We start from the raw sequence: 26,798 nt of genomic DNA on the forward strand, positions 1-26,798 counted from the left end.
ATGGGACCTGGCTTACCAAATATATTTCTTCATGTTTTGTCACCCCACCCTATCTCCATACCCCTCAACACACACATATATAAGCAGATTAAAATATAAACAGTAAAATGTAAAATTTATGGCATTTTTGAAATAGAAGTTGCGTACCTTGTTCTGCACTGTTTTCGTCAACATTACTTTGCACAAGAATTGATGTCATAAAAACATTGTTTTTCCTCACTGTAAGAAAAAATATTTAAATTTTTTAAATCTATGAGTTTCTACACTGTTTGGCATTTAACAATTCTGTTCCAAACTCACCAGTAGATGTCGCTGTCGGCGCTAATAGCGTAATAAGCAGTGCGCATTAGAGCGCTGGTTCTGCTAAAAATGGGATTGCCAAGGTAAGTTCCGCTACATAGTGCTCTTTACTCTCAGAAATCTAATTGAAAATTAGGTCATTAATGGAAAGGGCAGCCTTCTTGAGAATCATGAAATAATGTACTGTGAGAAATTCTACGTATTATAAAATCTGAATTGGTAATTAACCTTGTGTGCGTTGATACATAGCTCTTATAGAATATTATGAAATCTTTAGCAAAGTCTGCCCTCTTCGCTTTAATGAATCTACCTGAAGAGAGAAGTAAAGTTGACCATTCTGCTATGTTATTTTTCTATAAGTGTGTTGGCCGGGTAAGACTGTGGTGCGGGCTGCAAGCGTAGAATTTCTATGTGTTTCAAAGGGATCTCCTCTTGATTGCAAACTGCAGAAACAGTGACCTTTGGCATTTGATTCATGAAGGTGAGAAAAGAGTAAGAATTACTTCTTCAAAGTATTCTTCAAACTATTATGACATATTTATAAAGGTTGGAGTAGAACTGCTTCTCTAATTCAGTGTTCAATAATGATCTTCATAATTGAAAACCGACAATAAATGGGCCATATTTTTCTCCTTTCCAACACTACCAACATTCTGCATAACATAAAATGGAATGGTGCTTGCTGATATCAATGTTTCCTTATTCATTATTTCTTTTTGTATGTGTGTGTCCAGTAAAAAATAAATGAATTCAAATGAATTGAAGCAGTTATCTAAATAATTTAAAGCCATTCCTTTGTTTTATGCACAAATAAAACAGAACACCTTTGCCTCTGGGATTAGGACCTCTATTTCTCTTAAGTTCTGTAGCTTGTTAGTTGGGTTAGAATGGGCCTGCTGAGCTGGGAAGTATCTCTTCTGGGTCTAAAAGATGCCTGACATACTGTTGCTCAGTCATGCTTGGAGTTATTAATAAAAATATAGATTAGTTCATTTAAAAACAAATTTCCTTGGTAGAGGGGAATAGGTTCAAATGAAGTGAATAGTTTGTATATTTTATTTATCAGTGGCAAACTTAACTTGGAAAAGGCAGTGGATTGTTCAGAAATAAAAATACACAAGAATAGAACCATCATTTATTTATCTATCTATCTATTTATTTATTTATTTATTATTTTGCTTGTAGAGACAGGATCTTGCTATGTTTCCCAGATTGGCCTTGAACTCCTAGGTTCAAGTGATTCTCCTGCCTCAGCCTCCCAAATAGCTAGAACTACAGGTACATGCCACAGTGCCCATCAGAAATCATCATTTTAATGTGAAGAAAGTGTCACCATTTCAAATATTTTATTATAATAAAATAGTTTTCCTTAGCAAAACATTACAAATTTCAAGTAAAGAGAAGTGATGTTTTAGTTAGTGAAAAGTTTAATGGAATCCTATCCTAAACTTTGGAAGATGAAGCTAAAGCATAGTTCCATATTTCAAGTACTACATATGTTATAAACTATGTAGATGGACAATAATAAGTAAAATAGTGAAAATTGCTTTTATTTTTATATGGCTGCGTTATATAAAATAATGCTATCATAAACAGGAATTCCTTAAAAACATCAAGTTCAAACTTCCTACCAGAATAAAACACATATGCTACCTGAATTTGTGATGTTGGAATGCATAAGGTATTCTTCCCTGAACATTTTGCTAAGGTCTCTATTTGATTTGTTGCTAAAATGTCAGCATTTTATGATAGCTGAGAAAGAAAACTCATCATTAAGAAGAATGATTTTGAAAAGCCAGAGCATCAAACTTGAGGTTCTAGAACTTCTTTATTACCTGGCCCAGAAAGGGGAAAGGTTGGGAAGTCAGTGAAGGATGAAGATCTCATTCGCTTCTGAGACAAGGTTGACACTAAAAGGAGATTGCAAACTAAAGTCAATAAGAAAGTGGGTTTTTTGTTTTAATTTAGATTTTTGCTGATTTGGAAAAATGTCTATATCACTACTTTAGAAAAATCTTTGTTTTTATCAATAAAAATAAAGAGTGCCTCTGGTGAGGATGATAAACTAATTTCCATTCAATTCAATACATATTTCTTGAGTGCTCATGTTGTGGAAGACACTCTATCAGGCATAAAGATGACCACACAGAATTCACGGTGGAGGAGAGAGACATATACATAGGTAGCTATATTACAAGGCAGAAGGCAATAGGACCCATTATAAAAGGAATCACTGGAGTGCTTTGAGTGTAGAAGAGAAGAAAAGTGACTGATTTACTCAGAATATGGTGTATGATAAAGTTCTTTTTGAAGGGTAGATGGTTGCTTTAAAAATGGCCATTTCCCCTAATTACAAAGTTAATACATGCTCAATGCAGAAGCTTTGGAAACACAGCAAAACACAAAAGCGGGGTTGCGGGGGACGGGGAGGGAGGGGCAGGTGGGGGGGGGGTGGTACCAAATTCCTTGTAATTCCACTACCTAAGGTAACCACTGCTAACATTATCACTCATGTCTTTTCAGTATATTTTTCTTTTTTTTTTTTGAGACAGAGTCTCACTCTGTTGCCCAGGCTAGAGTGAGTGCCGTGGCATCAGCCTAGCTCACAGCAACCTCAAACTCCTGAGCTCAAGGGATCCTCCTGCCTCAGCCTCCTGAGTAGCTGGGACTACAGGCATGCACCACCATGCCCGGCTAATTTTTTCTATATATATTTTTAGCTGTCCATATAATTTCTTTCTATTTTTAGTAGAGATGGGGTCTCGCTCTTGCTCAGGCTGGTCTCGAACTCCTGAGCTCAAACGATCCGCCCACCTCGGCCTCCCAGAGTGCTAGGATTACAGGCGTGAGCCACCGTGCCCGGCCTTCAGTATATTTTTCTATGCTGATAAATGGAATTTTTAAATACTGATTCACTGTTCAATCCATTTTATAGAATGTTGTTTTCACATAACGATATACCACACTACTCGGTGGGAAGAATTTTAACATTACCCTTTTGAAAAGTTTCTTAGTAATGTCACATTCAGAAGAAACATAACAGTCAACAGTCAACAGTCAAGGCTACACCTACCTCCCCGGGACTGAGAATCTGTAGTATGCCAAGTAAAAGATGAAGACCGTACACGCTTTCTTGAAAAACCATTACATTCTGTAAGAAATTCAATGGAAAGGGTAAAATTGCTGCAATAACAAATTATCTTCAACCCATGATATGGCAGGATAAGCAGAATTTCCTTTTGCCTGCATAGATCATCATTTGATAACACATTAACTCCTGAAGCACAATTTTAAATGCTGGTTGGTGATTATAAACCCATAGGCATATAGTACTAGTATAAAAAAATTAGAAATGAGTGGCTTCAGAAAAATTTGTATGTGCATCTGAGGTTCCACTGAGACTGTTTCTGGTAGGCTAAGGGACAGGCAGTAGAGAATAATGAAATTTAGTCATTAACATCTGTGTTCTTGGGGACCTACATATTATCTTTTAAAACAAAAGCCAATCTACTTGCGTGTCTAAAAATAAGGAAAACCATTAAGTTTTACATAGCCTATGCCACATGCCAAAATGCTTCTGCCTGCTTATTTTCTTTGGATAAAGATTGATTTTGGAATACAGGGTGTAAACCATTACCGAGTTCTGCTGCTTCATACAGGGTATCTTCTGCAGGTCTCTGAAGAGAAAAAAAGCTGCTGATGAGAGCTGAGTATTTGCTATATTTATATCAGATTCCCACCCTGCCACTTTACAGAATTCTCAGAAGCCAGGCCTATTCAGCCCAGCCAGGACAAAGCAGCTCACCTTTATTCACTAAGGCACATAGTCAAGAAAAATCAAAAGTCTGGTATAGTGGTTTATGTTTCATTGACTACACTGTGGGAGTCTGTTCAAGTGGAGATTTTGAGGCACTGACACTCAAGATTCTGAAGTGGTTGATCTAGGGTGGGGCTCTGGAATCTGCTTTTTTAACGAGGTCTTGGAGGTTGATATTTTTCTTTAGTTTAATTTGTTTTGTAGTAGTATGGTAAATTACCTGCATGAGTAAGAACAAATACCAAGAAAGTAATATTCAAATAAGTTAAAGTGAGAATGCTAATAATCTTACTGTTTGTCTTTCATAGCAGATGATTTTGGTGTGATGCTGAAAAAGCAGGTAGGATCCATGAGATCCCTTTTAACGTCAAATCTCACGGTGTAGAATTTATTTTATACCCAGTTTTAGGCTACGTCAGTTGGCAGGGGGCATGAGGAGTCTTAGCCCCCTAATCTCTTTCAGCCCCTCCCCTTTTCACGTTACTACAAATAAACATATTATTATAGTAAAACAGCATGTTCTCTGTTTTACTATAATAAGTAGTCTCTGGCTTCCCATTTCAGCCACACTGTTATCTATAAATCCTGACCATATAAATATTCTGGAGGCACTCCTCTGCGTAATGAACAACAGGATAAAATCATGCAGCAGTGATATCTTTTAGTATAGCTAGCTTCTTGAAATATAATTTTCTTCATCAAAGTAAAATTAAAGAAAAGTAGTTTGACCTTACCTTAAAAGTTTGCTCTCCCTTTTCAAAAACAAATACTGGTTGAGCAATGACAGATTTTTCTGTAAAGGAAAAAGAACAGGCAAGAAATTAAAGCATAATCTGACATTTCTAAGACCAACTAAAAGTATTTGAAGAAATTTTTGTTTTTTATTTTTCCACCTTTGAGTAAAATAAATCCAAGCTGTTTTACATGAATACTATAAATTGCATACTTATACACAATATAACAGTTAATCACAGAAATTAATACTTGGAGAAAGTGACAGTATGTTTCCATAAATAGATAATCCCATTAAAAGAACATGCTTGAAGTATTTAAGGAAAACAAAATATAATTAGCTGCCTTTAGAATCTCATCAGGACATAGTGATTAACACATTAAAAATAAAAAGTTTCAATGAGTGAAAAATCTCATCTATGAATAGTGCTTCTACTTGAGTTAGATCTTAAAGTATTAGTGATATAGATGCACTGCATTACATCCTTAAAATAATCTACAAATAATTCATATTTTCTTCACTAGAGTATTCATATACTAAACTATATTTTCAATATTTAGAATAAAAATTAGTCTTACACAGTGTTGTAAAGTAGGTAAACTTTGTCTTCAGTCCTGCCAGCCTTATTAATCTTTTATATTTTCCTATCTTAGGTAAGATATTAATAATAGAGACAAATTCATTCACTCTAGGGTATACAGGACTGAAAATAGCTTTAAATATCAGCACTCCAGAATTCTTAGGAAATATATGGTGGTTAAGAGCTTGGGTTCTGGAGTTAGATAGGCATGTGTTAATATATAAGTTCCACCACTAATTGGCTATAGACTTTGGGAAACTTAATATGTTTGTACCTTAATTTCCTCATCTGAAAAAAATGAAGATTATGACAGTACTTACCTTATAAAGTTCATATGAAGATTAGATGAGATTTTCAGATACAATTACTTAGATTTTATCAAGACTACACAAAAGCCTTAAAGAAAAGATATTAAATATTTGGCCTTCCACCAATCCCCCTTCTAAAACTCATAGCTATCATTGCTAAGTGATGACAACACATTCTTGATGAGCCCAAATAAGACCTGAGAACTTTTCTCATTATAGCAACCATTACCAATATATTGTCTTGGCATACACTCAGGTAATTTTCCATTCCTGAGCTGAATAAATAAAGCTCTAGCTGAGGAATTTCAAGAAACTACCAGACAATTACATTTTTTAAATGCCAGAAAGGGATTCTCTATTTCCCCACAATCTGATCCCGTAAGAGAGGGTCATAGACTCTGAGAGAACACCTTTTGTCAATCTCTTGGTGCCATGTGAACTTGGGCACCTTCTAGTCCAGTGAGATTATAAATAAACTGTTTAGTTTTTTTATGCAGGTGCTTACCATGCTGTTTGCCCTTGGAGCCAAGTAATCTCCAGCAGAAAATGCTCAATAACATATTGGCATTCCCATCCTTATGAAACGATAGTTCAAGTCTTTGTTCTTTCTCAGAACAAGCTCCTTTTCTAGCAATTACATTAGATTTAAGAAATTATATTCCTAGAGACTTTGAAAAGAAATAGTTTTTGTGAATATGCAAAGTAATATTTGTAAATTAGAACAATAAATGGGGTTCTTCTAAACTAGGCTTAGGAAAGTCATCTTCAAAATAGCATGACTTGACCGAAGCCTAGACAAATAACATCTTGACTTTCCCTCCATCAAAACATACAGCTAAAAACATGCAAAAGTGATCTTCAGTGGCAGCATTAAGGAGAAAATCACAAAGGGTACTTGCAGTACAAAGGGCATATGGCAATGTAAGAAGGCCACCTCTATTCATTAATTCAACAAGTATTTGTTGAGCATCATTTTTGTGCCAGCACTGTGCTGGGAAGTAGGGATGCATGATCTGGTTGAAGGTGCATTAGTGTCAGTGCAGCCACTGTCTCTCCTTGACACTGCCCAGCACTTAGAAAAATGATAATCTTCACACTCCCTCTTCCACCTAGGTTCTTTCCCCTTCTCCCAAACAATTTTTTTTTTAATTTCAGCTTATTATGGGGGATATAAAAGTTCAGGTTACATACATTGTCCATGTACCGCCTGTCCCCCCAAGTCAAAGCTCCAGGCGTGTCCGTTCCCCAGACAGTGCGCATTGCACTCATCATGTAGGTATACACCCATCCCCTCCTCTCATCCCCTCCTCCCAAACAATTTTAAGCATTTATCAAGCCACCGGGTCCACAGCAGATTCTTACCCACTCCAGTAGGAAAATTTGAAAATAAAAACAAGGTCCTTAAAATTATATTTTAAAAAATATAGCCTTTTTTCTTTCTAATACAGCCATTAATTAATCCATTTATTCAACAAATATGTATTGAGGGGTAACTATGTACAAGACATTTGCAAGGTATTGTAGATAAAGCAGCAAAGAAAACAGGTGTTATACCTGCCCTCATAGACCTTACACACTGAGGAGTAGGAACAGAACTACATAGTCAATTAAACAGTTATTAAAGTTCAGTTGGGGTAAGGGTTACAAAAGAGAAGCAAGTGACCAACAGGAGAACCTGTCTTGTTCCTGGGGTCAGTGTAAGTTTCCCAGGAGAGGTGATATTTAGATAGACTTGTAGGATGAGTAGGAATTACCCAGGCAAACGTGGGCACACGGGCATTCCAAGCAGAGAGAGAAGCGAAAGGAAAGTTCCTGGGGAAGGATGGAACTCAGCAAACCCCAATAAGGAAAGGAAGCAGTGATAGCCTGAAAGAAGAGTGGACAGTTGGTACAAAATGGGGTTGAAAGTGAAGTTGGAGCTTTGCAAAGCTTTGTAGATTCTGCCAAGGAGGTTTGTTTTTATTCCAGGAAAAATGGGAAGGCAATAAGGAATTTTAAGCAGGGGAGTAATTTGTTCTGTTTTTTTGGTGGTTGTTTTTCTGTTTTTTTTAAAGATCACTCTGCCTGCTGTGTGGAAAATGTATTAGAGGAGGAAGGCGCTGAAGGAGAGGAAACGAGGAATGTAATTAAGAGGCCAGTCTAAGACAGCTGATAAGGTTGCTCTTCATTTCTTTGCTTAAAGTTGTACATCCATGCCTTTTTTTTTTTTGAGGGAAACGTAATAATTAAAAGTTTAAGGCCGGGCGCGGTGGCTCACGCCTGTAATCCTAGCACTCTGGGAGGCCGAGGTGGGCGGATTGTTTGAGCTTAGGAGTTCGAGACCAGCCTGAGCAAGAGCGAGACCCCATCTCTACTAAAAATAGAAAGAAATTATATGGACAGCTAAAATATATATATAGAAAAAATTAGCCGGGCATGGTGGTGCATGCCTGTAGTCCCAGCTACTCGGGAGGCTGAGGCAGGAGGATCGCTTGAGCCCAGGAGTTTGAGGTTGCTGTGAGCTAGGCTGACGCCACGGCACTCACTCTAGCCTGGGCAACAGAGTGAGACTCTGTCTCAAAAAAAAAAAAAAAAAAAGTTTAAAATACAGTCTTATGTTACAAGGAATGAAAATGAGGAGATGGGAAAGAAATACTTTAAAACTTAAAGATTAATTTTGATGTTTTGCCTGTTCTGAGATTCATGTAGCATTTAATGAACCCCTGTGTTCATTGTTTCTGAAATATTTCATTAAGAGAAGACACTCATTCATCCCACAAATATTTTATTGAGTACCTGTTACAAGAAAGGACATGAAGTATTGTCTGTCTAATTCAATCTCAGTTCACCTGTAATTCTGCTCCACAATGGAGGTGCACTGTGGGCCAAGCACTTTTATACATCGTCTGGTCTCACTTAATTCTTTCAATCATTTTGTGGATTAAATATGGTTTCTACCACTCCCAGATGAGGAGACTAAGGTTCAGTTTAGTGACTGCTTAAATTCATACTGCTAGTAAGTGGCAATGCCTTTAATTAAACCTAGGTTTCCTGCCTCCAAATCATGCTCCAAATGTATAACATACATAATCCAACACCATGCCAAGGAAAAATCAGTATAAAATGATGGAACTTTAAACTTTGTCAAAGTTGATTCACCATACACATGAACTTCTAGTCCCTCCTGAAATCAGAATCACACAATAATAAAGAGTTTTTTTTTGGGGGGTGGGGGAAGGAGAGGAAATGACCACAAAGACAAGGAAAACTGAAAAGAAATACTAGCACCAAAATTTTAGAAGCTGGGAAGTGGAAGGATAAGCAGTAACTGTCTTCACAGACCAGGAAAGCTGAACTGCAAGCTTAAATCAGCAATAGGGATGCTAGAAAGCAACCTGGTTGACCCCTACAGAAACACCGAAAGTCCAGGAACTGTTACCACTAAGTACTCCTAGAAGCAGAAATTAAGTTTGGCTGAAAATAAGGAAGATGTTTTGTCTATTTGGCAGCAAAGCAACTGTTCCTCTCCTAAACCTAGCAGAAGATAAAAGATAAGGCAATTTAAAGTGGAGGTTCTATAATTAAAAGAGGGAGATTAGGTGAAAATTTGCATACTATTATATATAAGTTCCCTATTGTTGCTAGAACAAATTATTTCAAGTTTAGGAACTTAGAACCACACAAAATTTTTTATGTTGCTTTGAAGGTCAGAAGTCTAAAATGGGTCAGCAGGGCTGTGTTCCCTTTGGAAGCCCTAAGGTAGAATACATTGCCCTGCTTTTTTCAGCTTTTGGAGGCTGCTGGTATTCCTTGGCTCATGGCTCCGACATCACTCCAACCTCTGCTTCTGCTGTTGCATCTCCTTGTCTGACTCTGCCTCTCCCACTTCCCTTTTTGTTTTGTAACTCTTATAATTGCATTGAGCCCACCCAAATAATCTAAGATAATCTTCCTTTTTTAAGATCCTTAACTTAATCACATCTGTAAGCTTTCTTTCACTATGTAAGGTAGATATTCACAGGTTTTGTGCATTAGGATGTAAACATCTTTAGGGAGACATTACTCAGTCTCCCAACATACACAAAATGTTGAGCTCTCATTCCACTCAGTTCATGGAATGCTAGCAGCCAGGTTTATTTCCTCTTGGAAGAAAATTAGAAGATTTTTCCTCTGACCAACCCAAAAGACTTAAAGATATTGACAAAGGGGTTCCCCAGTGAATGATCAAGCCAGATGATGAGTTTCCAATTCAGGTACACATAGCTGACAATCAGCTTTTTAGTGACCCTTTCTTAAATACAAGCAGGCAGCCAAGGATCACCAGACACAAAAACACAGTGATACAACAAATATAGAGGAGAAAGGTAAATTGAATAAGAAGAGAGATTAAAATATATAGATATGGATTTATCATTAATATCCTCATAAATATTGCATATTAATGAAACAAAGCAGAATACTATTTTTTAAAAAGACAAATCAGAGAACAAGAATAAGCTTTTAGAAATTAGACTTTAAATATGATAGTAGAATCAATAAAAAATCAATATTGATCAAAAATATCACTAGAAGATTTTGAAAATAAAGTTGAGTAAATAACTCAGCAAGCAGAACATAAAAACAAAAGTAGAAAATAGTAGAAAAATATAAGAAAACCCAGATGATCAGTCCAAGAGTCCACTTCAACACCTGACTAATAGGACCCCTAGAAAAAGAAAATACAGAAAAGAGAGAGGATGAAATTATCAATAAATAGATCATGGAAATTTCCCCAAATGAAGAATTTAGGTTTCCAGATTGAAAGAGCCCATCCAATGCTCAGGACGACATGAAAATAGACCCATCCCAATGCACATGATGAAATGCTAGAACCCCATAGACAAAGAAAAGGTCCTGATGGCATTCAGAGGGAATAAATAAGGTCACATACAAAGGGTCCAGAATCAGAATGGCTTTAGGCTTCTCAAGAACAACATTGGAAATCGGAAATCAAAGAGGCAAGGCTTTCAATACTCTGAGGGGAAGTCATTTCCAGCTTAGAATTATATACTAATATAAACCAATGATTAATTGTGACGATATGATAAAAACATTTCTAGACTGCAGAGTTTCAAAATAGGTATCCCATATCCAAGAAACAGGGAGTCAACTCAAAGGAAGCTGAGGCAGTCTCCGGGGTGATGGTGACGGGATATCCAGACTGACAGGTACACCCATCATAACAAACAACCAGTCCAGAATGGGGCAGGCCCCTGATGAGTCTCCAGGAAAGAAGTCTCCAAGAAGAGGGGGCTCAAACTAGGTGAATATCTCCAGTGGTTGAATATTTTAAAAGAATATTTATTTAGAAGATTGGAGGAAAGTTTGGGGATCAACTGGTGATAAGTCTATAGAAAGCTAAGAAAACAACAACAAAAAATATGACACAATTATTAACACCAGAGAAAACAAAAAGTTGGGCAAAAAAGGAAAAGTGATCATAATATTACATAATACATTACATGGCTCAGTTGCAATAGCATTTGCATAGTCACAATAATGTCAATACTAAACACTGACCTAATCAAACTGAGGATATGATGATTTGGAGAAGACGAGGGGCTGGGCGGGGAATAGGAAGTGTGTGTGTGTGTGTGTGTGTGTGTGTGTGGTGGTAGTGGTCACAAAGCCCAGGGAAATCTGTGAAAGGGAGCTAGATTCTTCCATAGTGGCAAATCAATAGTGTTGAAGCATAAAAATAAAGGATAGCATGATATTTAGAGATATGGAGGTTAATACCCAAAGAAACAGCTGCGAGAGTTGGATGCTGTTACCTCTGGATCAAGGAAATGGAGAGCAAAGGAAGGGACAAGGAAGAGTCTGCCGTTTTTCCAGAAAAGCCTTGTAGAACCATTTAATTTCTTAAACCACATGAATATATACAGCTTTGAAAATATGAAAAGTAAATTTAAAAATAATTCCTTTTCTACCATAGTGTCAGACACCCACAATTAAAGGGCAAATCTCACACTGCTCTCCAAGGGTAGATTTATTGAGTTATACTGCCCAGCAAGCATTCAATACCTTGTTTCTTGGGCCTTCCTGTTCTTCACATTACAATACATGGAAATAAAGGTGTGAGCAAGATGGAGTTGCTGAGTTTAGAAAGCAATGGAAACTTCCCCAGAATAACTAAAAATCTGCTCTTTAGCATGCCATCTAAACCTCTGAAAGGCATGCTATGTTCTTGGCCTTCATCTGTACTCAAAAACACTCATTCCCTAGAGAAGAATTCAGCTGCAAACTATGTGTATATGAAATAGCTTTGTTCCTCAGGATTCCCAAGTGTTATCACGGTCAGTGTTTACAATAAATATAAACTTTTTTTCCCTATTTTAATATGTACCATAATTTTTCCCCCCAAAATTTGGGGTGGGTTGTAAGGTGTTGCCCCTACCCTTTATTTGCATATGTTTAATTGACATCTGGTCTCTGACTAGTAAACCCATTTCAACTAGGAAAGTAACTGAAGGATTTTGTTGATGAATCATCGCAGAGGAGGGGGTTTGAAAGGTCTATCTACTGACCTGAAAGAAGATCCCAAAAGTGGAGGAAGACACTGAGAATGGAGTATTTTAAGCTTAGAGCCCCAGCAGCACGGGGGACAGGCAGCTCCTATAGGCCCCAAAGTTTCTGCTACCCAGCTGCTCCTACCCAGATTCCAGCAGACCTCTTCTTGCCAGTTGGTAGTTTAGAGAAGGTGGACACCAAGTTCTCCACACTGGATAGAACCAGGCTACTCTAGCTAGGGCTGAAAAGAGTTGTGGAAACAGTCTTGGCAGGAAAGAGGGTGGCAACAACCCCCTGCAGAGGGATAGGTGCTGCCAAATGGGTCACCTCTAATTGCTCCCAGGACTGAAATTATCCACTTGAACTGCAGCCCTGCACTTTCCTCTGTCTTTCTTCCTGCACTTTCCACCTGTCTCTCCCACATCCTCTTCTCTAATGTCTTCTCCTTGTGCACAGTCTCACCCCAGTCTCCAATACTTTCCTTTATGCCCCTGTCCCCTTACCTGCTTTTCACTGTGTCTGGCTCTCTGGCTTGCCAAAGCATGGAAGGTGTTGGAAACTTTGAAACTTTGGAGCTTTGAAATCAGGTAGTCCTAGATCTGTGGTTTTAGGGTTTTTTGCTTGTTTTGTTTTTTACAAAATTACTCCAGCCTCAGCTTTTTCATCTCTCTCTCCCCATATATTTTTTAAAAGGACTTTATTTGAAGACTGAGGCAATACAGACATGTGAGAGCACTTAGTACAGCTTCCCCTTCAAACCTTTTTGGAACAAAGCAGAATATTTCTTCATCTATATCTATCCATCCATCTTCCATATATGCATACTTCTCTATATATCCAGATATAGACAAACACATATACACACACACACGCATATACACACACACACGTACATAAACATGTAGCAGTAATGTCAGACTACAGGTTGCAGAGAAGATACTCAATAAGAAATTCCCTTCCTCTCTCCTCTGCAGTCCTATGTTGTATGCACTCACTTGCCTGCTCTATGATTACTCTGGGGAAAGGCCTCATTGTTCTTCAAAAATCTTTCTTTTCCTTTTTACTCATTACCTTATTTATACTCCTGGTTTTCTTCTCATTTCTCTTGTTGCTCTTCTATCTTTCTTATTCTTTTTACTTTTTGATATCAGGAAGTTTCTGAATTCTGGCTGTGGCCCATTAAGTAGTTTTAGAGATCCTTGCTCCTCAAAGTGTGGTCCCGAAAAACCAGCAGCATCGGCTGAAACGTAGAATCTCAGTACCCAACCCAGACCTACTGAGTCAGAATCTACGTTTTATATAACATCCCCAGGTGATTTACATACACACTGATGTGTGAGAAGCAGTCCTCTAGCACCTCTGGGTTTCTGTCACTGAGATCGAATTTAGGAAGAGGGCAGTGGAGATTCCTGGAGTTAGTGACTAAACCTGTGGGATGTTCTGAGTAAGCTGTAATTAATGAGAAAATAGTTACCATTCAAACTATATACTATGCTTATTATGATTAATGTAAGGTGAAGAGCTACTTTGAAGACCTACAAAGAAATCCCTGTAATGATATTAAAATTAGTCGTTCAGATATTCTGCTTGAAGCAATTAATAATTTCCTCTCAGATGCAAAAGTTTGTTTTCTGTCTTACTGATATATCTGAAACTTGACTTTTTCTCATGAAAAATTTTTTAGAAAACGTCACTGCTTGAGATTATTAAATGTTAATTAAAATGTTCATTTCTGCAAAGCAAAAATTTAGCCTGGATGCATAAACTACATCAGAAGTATTCGTCATAGTTCTAAGATTCTCCAACAAGAATTTGAAACATCTAAAGTCTCAGATGTAAACAATGACATTATCTATAGAAAAAAATAGACAAGTCATAGCAGGTGACCTCAATCTCTATATGGAACGTCAAGAGGAAGAAACACAGAGGGTTTGAATCACAACCTTGATTTTTTTAAAAAAAGAACAAACCAAAACTATATTAAAATCTTCCAATATGGTTTTGAGAAAGGGCAAATTGTAGTCCCAGGAAAAAAAAATGAATCTTTGCCGATTCACAAAGGAACCACAAGCATGAGACATATTGTACTTATTTCTAGCCACATATGGGGGAACTCTGTAAAATTCAAGAAGAATGAAACAAATAATGAATTACCCACTAAAATATAAAAAGTATGTCTTTACAGAAGGAGGTAGTAGGGCCACACAGGGACATTATTAACTATGATGGGGCACTCTTGGTTCTATTTATGAGATGTTTTGTACAGTTTTGAAGGTAAAATAACCAGGACCCCCAGGGGAAACAGAGGCAGTTTATACAGAAAGTTTCCAGGCTGACTCATGAAGCACCAGCTCAACTTTAGACACAAGATGAGTGGACCCCACTGGAATGACTGCAGCCCTGGCTGGCCACTGCACTGAAGTTATAACCAATTTTGTGTGCTGTAAATGCCAACTGGTTCTAAGAAATACAGAAATGCATGAAGTGAAGGGGCGGGAGGGAACATTTATCCCTTTAAATCTAATCCTACAGCTTTAACTGTACTTGTTTTAACTTAACTGCTCTAAGTTTTTATTGAAAATGAAGTTGTAAGTTGCCAACTGTAAGAAATCTAGTATTTCTTAATTTATATTCATTTATGAGAAGCATGCACTAGAGAAAAGAATCAACATGAGAACAAAACAAAGGAAGTTATTCCTCTTCTCATCCATATCAAAGTGATAAAGAAAGTAGTCATTTTCAGAATGGGCATCATTTTACAATAATAAATTGGAGAAGGTGAGAAAACTTTCTCAGTACTGCTGAATACAACCATCACCACCCAGAGCTTAATCTAGCTCATTTTCTGAACTCACCTGCTTCTCATGCTGATAATCTTCAAAGGACCCATCCATTGTACATTCTAAAGATCCTCAACTCTTTCTACCCTTGTAGATTGGTCTAGATCTAGCCACAGACCAAAAACCAACGCACAGAGATAAGAAAATATCTCATGTGAGCAAGAAGCAAGAAGAATCAGAGGTTGTAACAAACACAGACCTTGCTACCCTTCTGTAAGTAGGACCAAATCCTTGAAAATTCTGTCTTGAATGCACTCTTTAGCCCAACCTTAACTCCAGACTATGCTGTTGCATTTATTATGTAATCCAATCATATACAGTAGTGGGCCGTAGCTGATGACTTAATTTCATTTGCATTTTAGAACCTGGAGATTTGCAGCAGCAATAATTCAATTGAAGAAAAATTCTTCTCATTTCTTAAAGTTGTTTCCTTCACTAATATCTTTATAGAGAAGTACACAGATCCCTAAAAACAGATAACCTTAATTAAATCATTTCAAATCGAACATCTGGCAAAAATCACTCTATCAATCAAATACAGTGATGACTGAAGAAACTGGCTTTATATTTTTTGAGAGTGTTCCGTAATTTATCCCAAAGATAAGGTCATTATGTGTGGTGTGCTGTGTATTTGGGGATGATCAGGGATTAGAATGGTTTCGTGAGGACTGTCTTTGGTTTTCAATAGGATTTTTTCACTGGATGTCATAGCATGCACCATTAAATTTTACTTTTGTTATGGTGTGAAGACATTACTCTTTAAATGATTTATCTTTTTTTCTTCTTAAAGATAGTATGAAATGCTTATGCATGGCATGACCAGTCTTTTGAAATCTTTAACTTAATACGACCTTTAAAAGTGCTATGAAAAGTTAGATCTGGCTGATCTCTCTGGATGCGATGCTTCTTTTATGCACTGGCATAATATAGAAACTTACATTTGCATCATACTTTAGCTATGGTAAAACGTATTTAAATATATTACTACTTTGTGCATAAATGAATGACTACTAGGAGCCAAAATATATGGCTTTAAATACCTAAGTTTTGGAGAAAAACAGACCTGGATTCACATTCCATCTCCTCAAGTTAGCGTGTGAGCTAGGGCAGGTTATTTGACCCCTCAGAGTCCAGATATTTCCTTATCTGTGAAATGGGCATCATATGACCTTACAGAGTTGTAATGATTCATCAAGGTCATGTATGTAAAACACTTAGTACAGTGCCTGGCCCATAAGAAATGTTCAGGAAGCTGCAGCTCTTATTACATGATATTGTCCTCAAGCGGTAAGTTATTAAACTCTTTTACTCATAAGAGAACTAAGTCTCTAAAATTATAGGACATGCCCAAGGTCACACAAATAGTCCTGAGACATCTGAGATTAAAACACATGAGAACTGATCCCAAATCTCATGCTTTTTCCTACAAGTACACCTCCCTCCTGGCTTCCATTGTGAGTTAAATGACTATTTTACAGTTTCTTCTCTTCTGAAGGGTGATGTGCCTGGGCTACGATGGCTTTCCCCTGCCTCCACGGTTCTGTACAAACCTGGTTGAGATGTGATCCTGTACTGTGTGAGTCCTCTTACACTTACGTTTTGCCATCTATATGTGCCACAAAGATGCTTCTCTTATTCTCGCCATTATTTGTTCATATTCTGACTAAAGAGGTTTGTCCATGACTGTCTGCAGGCAAATGGCATGATGATTCTAGCAATTTAAAATCTTCAGTCAATATTTATTTTCAACCACTGGCAAAAATAACTCAGAAGAACGTGTTAATTTTGACAGAGCACACCCATTTCTTCATAATTTGGAGATGCATAGACTATCGTGTGCTTTTGTGATAGGGTTACTTGCAATCTTGAAAATGTTTATGAGCAGCAAATGTGGGATCTCTGGATCAATAACGGCAGAAAGAGCTGTTGGCTCTACACCGCTCCCTTATTGAGGCCCAAGGGCTGAGAAAGTTGCAGAATATGTCCTAGGAAGTGTTTGGTCAATGCAGTACCATTTGGAAATACATATTTCATTTGACAGCGTTTGTAAATCACATATCTCCCCTCAGAATAACTTGCAGTGTGAAAATGCTTCCATATGTTAGAAATGGGTCTCTCCAATTTGCTGGGGGTAGGGGGCAATAGAAATAAAGTTTAGGTTTCATGGGATGTTGAAAATATATATTGAGCAGGCACAAACAGGTTTAAAATGGTATCTTCTTAAAATTAATTTTAAATAATTCTCTAGCAGTTTTTTTCTTTACTGCTAAAATTAAAGAGGTGCTTTTAACTGAAACTATTATACTAGTAAGAATTAAATCACTATTCAGAAAGAGTTCTAATAAGTGAATATAGCTTCATACAGCTTCATATACTGAATCCAGACAAATTTAAACTCTTCCTCTTCATTGGAGAAACATGCTATTTTTAAATTGCTTCATGGATTCCAAGGACACCAGCTGGATTGAGAAGCCTCTCAACTTCGTCCAATTCCAAAACACTTTTCCTTAAACTTAATCCTCTTTGTCTTGAGCCTCTGAGCAAGCAGGAGAAAAAGTTCCTTGTTTCTCCATTTCCACGGGAATAAATGGAGGTTACTCCACTGAAAGTAAGTCCTTGGAGATCTAGTCAGGAAGGAAGAAGCCAAGCTGCCCCACAAGCCCAGAAAGCCTAGGTCCCAGTCTCCCCTAGGGAACACCCCGGGAGGCCAGCATTCATCTTCTTGTATTTGAGGACTGAACTCCTCCTGGTCCTTTGGCACAGAAACAGAGCAGGAGAAATATGATCCCCATATCAGATGGTTCTGAACAGATATCTTATTGCATTGCATCACAACTAGTTTGGGAGACGTAAAAGCCAGGTAGCGATTGGTAGTTACTAGAAACATTTTGTTCACTAGGGTAAAGAGAATTTACAAGAGAAAACTTTTCACTTTTAAAATTTATGAAACCAGAAAAATTCTCAGGAAAACTGAAAACAATCCTTTCAAGTATCTATTCCTTAGGACTCCAGGCTAGCTCAGTCAGTAGAGCATGAGACTCCTAAATTTATCTATTCCTTCCTTAGAGCTTTCATGATCATTGAAGTATTGTGACAAATCAAGATTAAAGAAAGGATTGAAGAAGATATTATTATAATTATGTGATGTCTTTTTAAAATTTTTTTAAATTGTGATAAAATATACATAACAAAACACTTACCATTTTTTAAGAGCACAGTTAAGCAATATTAAGTACATTCACACTGTTGTGCAACCATCACCACTATTCATCTCCAGAACTTTTCATCTTCCAAAACTGAAACTGTGTAACCATTAAACAGTAACTCCCCATTCCACTTTCCCCCCAGCCCCTGGTAACCATTATTCTATTTTCTGATTCTAAATCTGACTATTCTAGGTACTTCATATGAGTGCACATACAATGTGTGCCTATTTGTGTCTGGTTTATTTCACTTAGCATAATGACTTCATCCATGTTGTAGGATGTATCAGAATTTCATTCATTTTTTTAGGCAGAATAATTCCATTGTATGTATATACCAAATTTTTTAATCCATTGGTCTGTTGATGGACTGTTTTTTTTTTTAATCCACTTTTGCCTATTTTCCTTCTCCTTTCTTTGTTTCTATTTGGCTCCATATTTCTTTCTAACACCCACCTTCCTTGCCTGCCCCACACATGTCCCACCTCATTTCTCCTTCTTTCCCCTCCCTATATACTCATCATGTTCTCTATATGTTTAATATTATAATAAGCAAATTATAATAAACAAATAACTTTTTATGAGTATTTTCCAAAATTAGATAAAAGTCAAGTTATCTCTCCTTAATTTCTCTATCCATTTTAGATACCTTTTATTACAATGGCCCTTATGTCATAAAATTCTTGGATGTTGACAAAAGTAAAGTCCCAGCTCTCTGTGCTAATCACCAACTCTGAGCAGGTTACTTCTCTCTTCTGGTTTCAGTTTTCTAATATGTAAAATCAGCTGGCTAAGTAAACTTTGAAGCCCTAACATTCAGCGATTTATGGATATCAATCTCTTGGATGAACTGTTTGGGAAAAAAGTATTGATTCATTTAATAAACATTAACTGCCTGCCATGAACAAGGTAATGGACAAGAACTATAGTGAGTTTAAGGCTTAAAATGTCAGACATGCTCACAAAGATAGAAGTTTGGCACATTTATTATGATTTTTAGATTTGTTTTCTATAACTTTATGCTTTTTTGCATCATTAATTTGTAGCTAGGATTGTCTTCTAAAAGTCCCTCCAAACCTATTAATATTTTGCTTCATCCCACTATAAAAATAATCACTTCCACTAATTAATCCACATTTAAGAATGAAGCTCCTTATAACAAAAGTTGGTCTTGTTAAATACAAAGAGCCTCATAATCTGTAGCATTGGTATGGGTCTTGTCCATTCCCAGCTTCTAAAAATACACATACATACAAGTCTTTATCTGCAACATCATTTCTCTGCAGACAACTAAAGTTTAACACAGCCAATCCTAGACCAAAATGGTCCATTGCCAACATTCATAGACTTTCCTCTAACATTACCCTTTTTCTCTAGATGGCAATAACCCTCCTTATGAACTAGAAAAGATTTGGAGCCAATTACTTAAACAGGTCATTATATAAGTCTGAAGTATGATTCTTCCATTTAGATGGAGCCCAACTACAGCAGGATGGTCAAGTTATTGAGCTGTAGTTGCTAGAAGTCTGGAAGTTTCTCAGAATCTGATGAGGGAAAGGAATTTGGGCCCTGTTGACCTTGGGGTCTTTCAGGACCTGAACCCCATCCTACCATAATATAGGCCACACTTAAAAATCTCCTCTTTATCTCTCTTGTTTGAGTACATAGTTGGATTCCTTCTCCTCATTTCCACTTTTAACCCCTCTCCTCTTTCTGGTTCAACACACTTAGGTATGTTTTATGTTCTTTGGATGTTGTGTTATTACTATCCAAAGATACCTTCAAACTATCATCCCTTGTTAAAAGTCTAGATTTTATTTCCTGTGACCCTTTGCTTGTTTATTGCCGTCCACAGGGGGTGAGGTATCCGACGATTGGATAGAAGGAATGCAGCTTCTTACTGAATATAGGTATTTACTGCATTTTAAATCTTGGCTTTTGAATGTTTTGTTAGATTTGCCCACAGACTTCATTAAAAAGCAACCCAGGTGTGAAATTTACCTTGCCTAAATGTTGATTAAAATTGCAAGTCAAGTTAATGATTTAATATAATAGTTGAGCCAAGACTTGCAATAGAGTCTCTAGTTTAAATTAAAAAAGTGAATTATATTATAATAATGGCTATTATGTAGCCCCTTTTAATTTGAAGTTTTGGATACAGCTTGTTTATTTTGTAAAAAACCCAAACCATCTCTCCAAGGCCATATCAGCTAAGTTACACAAATATTACATTGCTGTCTTCCATGCTTCATGCAGTGTAAGAGATAGGGGCTATGCAGTTATTTAAAGTAAAAATTGCTAGCCTGGTCAGCAAGCCACTTGCTGTAGGGTGATAGGTTTGCACTGATACACCTGCATTTTCTCAACTGTTTCTTTTAGAGTCAAATATCCCCTTTTGGGAGATAGTTGGATGTGATTAGTAACATATTGAAATTAACTGGTGATTTAATAGCAACCCATTTTAAACAACCAAACTGCAAACTGAGTTCAAGGGTAGCCATTGTCCAGGTCCTTCACAGATGCTTAGCTGAGCATCTATTTTGTGCCAGCATAAGGGGCAGTGAGCATGGGTTGAAGCAAAGTCTCTGGAGTCAGGGTTCTTATGTTAGGATCTTGGGTCAGGATCCCAGCTGTGAGGTCTTGATGTTACCTACCTCCTGGGGCTTTCATAAAGAAATAAGCTAATACATGAAAAGTGCTTGAAAACAGTGTCTGGAATATAACAAACACCCAATAAATGTGATTTGTTTATAAGTGACATGCTAGCACTGTGGCCTAGGGCAGCGGTCCCCAAACTTTTTGGCACCAGAGACCGCTTTCACGGAAGACAATTTTTCTACGGCCAGCCGGGATAGGGATTGGAGTTAGGGAATGGAGCTCAGGTGGTGATGCAAGGGATGAGGAGCAGCTGTAAATACAGATGAGACTTCTCTCACTTTCCCGCCGCTCACCTCCTACTATTCACTCCCGGTTCCTAAGTTTCATGGAAGACAATTTTTCCACCAACAGGGGTGGCAGTGGAGCTCTGCGGCCCAGTCCCTAACAGGCCACAGACCTGTGCCGTTCCACAGCCCTGGGGTTGGGGACTGCAGGTCTAGGGTATAAACCCATTTTTTTCTCTTAAAGAACATGTACAACACAGTTGAGGAGGCAATGCCAACATGGATGAAATAATTGTGGGGAAATCCCAGAATCTTAGTTCTGAAAGGATCTAGACTCGCATCCTCAATAGATGGCCTTCCATAACACAGAATATCAACACGGGTTAAAACGTATGAGCCAGAGCTCAGCAGCCCATATGTGGAGCACGCTGGCATGGGGGCTACATGTGTGCTGAGATCGTGGCCCTTCATCCCACAGGGTCAGTTTTATCTGACTTTACCTCAAACTGCTTTACACATTTTTATCATTTTTTACACATGCCTTATTGTGAAAAAATATGGAGAAGTTGCTTCCTCTTCTCACAGTTGTAATTGACTTTAGAAGACACCAGCAAAGATAGCATGATTTGAATGTGAATGTTAGATTAAATTACACCACCCTAAGTGGTGTCTGTTTACCTAATAGGGAATGTGCTCCCCTTGGGTGGGTGCCAGCACCAGGAAATCCAAAGCTCAGAGGTGTCTCATTACAAACTCATCATCTTTCCATCTCAATATCAGAGGCTGTATTAGCATAATGAATGTCAAAAATGAATTTTCATTGCTAAAATTAGTGGCATTCAAGACCCTTGGATTGCCTAAAATATTTTAGGGATGCTTCCTAGTCTTGCATAAACTGGACAGAAGAATCTGGCAAGGCCTGTACCCCGTACTCTGAAGCATAGAGCTTTATACTGAAAGGTCCAGGGTCCCTAATGAGCAGGGTAATTCCTGATTACTGGCTGACCACACAGAATACTGCCTGTGGAATGTCGTTCTGCCTGAGCAAAACTTTTAGGCAAGATGTATTAAGATCACCTAAAGACCAGAGAGTTTGGGACTTCATATAAACTGTTTTATGCTTACTTGCTAATAAATATTTGTTTAATAAAGATCTGTCTATATGAGAGAATTTAGCCTAAGACTTACTTTATTTGAACAAGATATTGAGGTTGTGGAGTAGTTTACTTTTATCCCATCCCAACTTTTTGTTGGCTTACTACTACCTTCCAGAAAGAATCTGAAAGAATCTGCAAGTAGGTGAGTCAATTCCTTAAAATGAATCTCTCTCTCTCTCTTTCCATATATATGTATGTATACACACACACACACAAACACACATACACACATCTATACAACTGACCCTTGAACAACACAGGTTAGGGGCGCTGACCCCCTGAGGAGTTGAAAATTTGCACATAACTTTTGACTCCCCCGAAACTTAACTACTAATAGCTTACTGTTGACCCGAATCCTTACAATAACAAAACAGTCAATGAACACATATTTTGTATGTTATGTGTATTACATACTATATTCTTACAATACAGTAAGCTAGAAAAAAGAAATGTCATTAAGACGATCATAAGGAAGAGATAATATATTTACTATTCATTAAGTGGAAGTGGATCATCATAAAGGTCTTCATCCTTGTCGTCTTCACATTGAGTAGGCTGAGGAGGAGGAGGAAGAAGAGGGGTTGGTCTTGCTGTCTCAGGGGTGGCAGAGGTAGAAGAAAATCCACATATAAGTGGACCTGGGCAGTTCAAACTTGTGTTGTACAAGGATCAACTGTGCACACACACACAGCCCTGCACCTACTGGTGCTGTTTCTCTGAAGAACCCTGACTAATACACTTTTTTACCTGGTTGTTGTGAGAATTAATGAGCTAATGTATAAATATATGACCATTTGTAAATTTTAAAAGCACCATAAAACATAAGGATGGTTGTCTGCCTAGTATATGTGATGTGTAATGTACTTTGCTAATGTTTTATTGACATACAAATTAATATTTACAAATGTAGTCATAGAGTCTAAATGATAGATAAATGGATTGAAAATATCACAGAAGAAGCTACAATACAGGAACCAGTAGGGAGCGGAGCTTCATAGACTTGTGTTCTGGACTGATAACAGCATCTGTTGCCATAGAGCATAAACTCCATGTGGACAGGAAACCATGGCTTGATTGGCTTAGTTCAATTTACGTACCTAGCACATGGCATAAGACTTTGCATGTAGTTATTGCCCAGATAATTGCTGAAGAATTAGTGAATTTTATTTATCACCCCAAAATTACATTTTTGTGAGTGACTGGGTGAAAAGATTTAAATACCTCAGAGTTAACATAAAGCACTTTAGTATACATCATGGAGGGTTAGAAAATATGTATATGTTGAAGCTGGTCATGCCTTCAGAAATGTGAAATAATCATAGTCTGTATGCTAAATAAGAGAGTTAGAAACTTAGCCTGGCTGGAGAAAGGCCAAAGCCACGAACTCAGGATGCTTCCATGACTAAATACACAGCCAGACCTCATTCTCTAGAACTCATGACTTTGCCTCCTTGGACCTTTGCTGAACTTTGCATAATAGCACGGTGCAAATATAGCATGGAGGAAAAATCAGGGCCACTGCACTGAATGAATACTTTTAAACTCCAGGACAGTAACTGGAATGCTATTTAGCAGCATAGCAAACACTACACAGTGTCATTTGTCAACTCAAATCTCTAGATGACATTTCTTTTAGCAGTCAGTGGCCAGTCTAGACTATATTAGCATGCTTCACAACTTTATGGATTGTGGTTTACGTGGGCAGATATTTTGAGACTCAGCTGTGGAAGAATATGGTTGCTTTCAAAACATTCTAGGCAAAAAGCTTCTGTCTGAGAAAGAATACCAGACTTCTAGACTTGTTGGTATTTTGGGAAGTATGTCATCATAATGACATTTCCAGGCTTTTCTGGATATGGCCAGTAAGGGAGAGACTATCAAAATAGCCTGCCTTAAATTAAAACAACAGTGAGATATTATTTTCCACTTATAAATTTTTGAAAAAAAAATTTTAAATAATACCCAATATTACTGAAAACATGCCCTTACACTGCTGATTGGAGGGCCATTTGACAAAAAATAGTAAAAGAAATTAGAAATATATAAAATGTCTAACAGTAGGGAATTGCCTGAAGGAATTTTGCTATATCTATATGAAGGAACAGCATGCAACTGTTAAAAATAAGGTTGTAGAAGAATAAACAAATGGAAATTTTTTTATCCTCTTGTTAAATTAGAAAGCAGTTCACAAACACTATATACAGAATAAGCCTCTTTTTGTTTAAAAATCAAGCAAAAGAACAATCCATACATGAGCATAGAGGAAAAGGCTGGAAGACTATGCATTAAAATGTTAAGAGCAACTACCTTTGGGTACTGGGGTTATAGATGATTTTTGCTATCTCCTTTATGCTCTTCCCACCACATTTTCTATATAAAAATATTCTATCAGCCATTGGGGAGGGTGGAGGTAGCTTGAAACACTTTAAACAAATGAACAGCAAACAAAAACCACCTATGAACTAGGATAGAGAAGAAAGGCATTTTACAGTGCTATGTCTTAAGCCTGGCACATTCTAAGACTTTACATTCTAATGTAGTTGGTTCAAAGTAATTTATTTGAGCCCTAATAGTACTGCATGGTCTGAAAAGTTTACATTGCTTTCATTTAACACGAAGTATTTTCTACCCACACTGTGTTAAAGCCTTGTACAGCATGAAGTCACTTTGTACAGCTCCAGGCACCGATGCAGGGAGGTGGCCTGATACAGTCACACAAATGGTGGCACAAAGATGTCACCGTGGAAATGAGGGGTTTTGGTCCTTTAGCTAGTACTCTCCATGCCACTGAAACCTAAAACTGTGTCCACAGAAAAACAGTTAAAGAGCTCATAGCCTAGACCCGCAGAAAAACAGATCCATCATAGGTTGTTGAGGAACAGTTAGATAGAAGTGTCTGGTAAACCCTTAACCTCTGGGGATGATGATGTCATCCATGAGAGCACCCAGCCTTCTCACAAGAGTCCTTTGCCGTCCCTGACAGAGTGGGTTGGAGGGACCATCTTGTCTATTCATTTCAACATCTACCACTAATTGATACTCTGGCTGGGGAATGGATTTGAAATTTTAAAAAGACTGATGGTGAAAATGGCTGTGAGGTAGACAGTTTGGTCTGAATCAGTGCCCATCAAGTGAAATGTGACACATCTTTCTGTCTGGCTCCAGCTGTTCCTGGACCATAAAAGGGAATGAGTCAAGAATATATCTATTTTTCCCACAAGGAATGAGCCAGAGATGCAGACAAAGTGAGGCTTAAACAAAGTCCAAAAATGTCCCACTAGTGGGGACAGCTCCAGGCTAACTTAAAGCTACTCTCAGCTGAATTCCCCCTGTAGCTGACTCAGCCTTGCCTGGTTGGGTGTTTTGAATTACACACAATCTAGCAAACTCTAAAATACTGACAGTGGCTAGGAGTTCAAGCACATAAGTTTCAGAATGCCAACTCCAAGGAATATGAATTCTTGATAGTCTTCCATAGTCCTTTAAAAATCAATAATGAATCCAAGTTAACCCATCTTTATGCATCACTATTATATCTATTCTCAGAATTTAAAAACAGAAGATTGCAAAAGTATGTCACGACCAGAGCCTCCCCAGGTACTTCACCAGCCCATCATTCTTCCGAAAATGCAAATGGACAAAAGGTCACAGAACACAAGACCCAGGAGCCCGACTGACTCACCTTGCTGTGGCCGGTCCTCCTGCAGCTTCAGCTCACAGGTGCGCTCACCGAACAGGTGGCTGCTGCCTTTTCTCTGTGTGGTGGACATGGTACTAGCAGTATGGCTGCGACTCAAGGCACTTCCTTCCCTTGGCCAGTCACCTTAAATTGTCTTCACAAGACACTTAGAACCACATAGGTACGTGCAGATCCTGTCCTTGAGTGTAAGCATGTACTCCCCTAAAAAACTTCCAAGTTTTTCCTAGTCATGATTCTTGAAATAAATGATTTTCTAAATATACAGATGCCAATTCATTTGGCTAAAAACATGACTTAATTCTTTCATTTCAAAGCAAATTGAAACTTTCCCCCCATATAGTGTAAAATCCTACAAATTAACTATTTCTAACTGATTACAGTTTTGGCAATTTTTGATTCTGTCTATTGACATGAAATCTAATGCCTCCAGTATTAGAGAGGACTGCTAGAATAACACATACACAAAGAAAAAAAGTGCTGCTGAGTTCAATCAAGTGATTTCTAAGCCTGGTCTGAGTTACCGTCAGTGACAGCTGAAAGTGTACAGTTCTTAAGGGAGGCTGGGAAGAGGAGGAGCAAAGTGGGCAGGGTAATTAGCATAAAGAGGCAGGCAAGAAATGGCATTGGAGTTGCTCTGAATAATAGTGACCAAAGCAGGGATTCTAAAGATACCCTGCCGTTACGTTACAGTAATTACATATCTGACTTCTGCTACTTTGCTTGCAATTAAAATACAAGCTGAAGGAGGGG

The 26,798-nt window shown here is 37.7% G+C and overlaps 1 protein-coding gene across 5 annotated transcripts in view; it reads right to left on the bottom strand.

Moving 5' to 3' along the window:
- RANBP3L (RAN binding protein 3 like) overlaps positions 1–26,340 on the bottom strand; it is a 40,460-nt gene extending 14,120 nt beyond the window's left edge. The window contains exons 1-6 of one of the 5 annotated variants that reach the window (XM_069492312.1): positions 26,031–26,340; positions 4,852–4,910; positions 3,938–3,977; positions 3,374–3,391; positions 2,136–2,210; positions 148–219 (exon numbers count right to left, since the gene is read on the bottom strand). In XM_069492312.1, coding sequence (XP_069348413.1) covers positions 148–219; positions 2,136–2,210; positions 3,374–3,391; positions 3,938–3,977; positions 4,852–4,910; positions 26,031–26,118 — 352 coding nt within the window. In that variant the 5' untranslated portion in view covers positions 26,119–26,340. Of the gene's footprint in view, positions 1–147; positions 220–2,135; positions 2,211–3,373; positions 3,452–3,937; positions 3,978–4,851; positions 4,911–26,030 lie in introns of all 5 variants that reach the window. The other 4 variants (XM_069492310.1, XM_069492315.1, XM_069492311.1 and 1 more) reach the window with 4 other exon arrangements.
- Between the last annotated feature and the right edge of the window lie 458 nt (positions 26,341–26,798).

The sequence above is a fragment of the Eulemur rufifrons genome, chromosome 17, assembly GCF_041146395.1.
Source record: "Eulemur rufifrons isolate Redbay chromosome 17, OSU_ERuf_1, whole genome shotgun sequence".
NCBI lineage: Eukaryota > Metazoa > Chordata > Mammalia > Primates > Lemuridae > Eulemur > Eulemur rufifrons.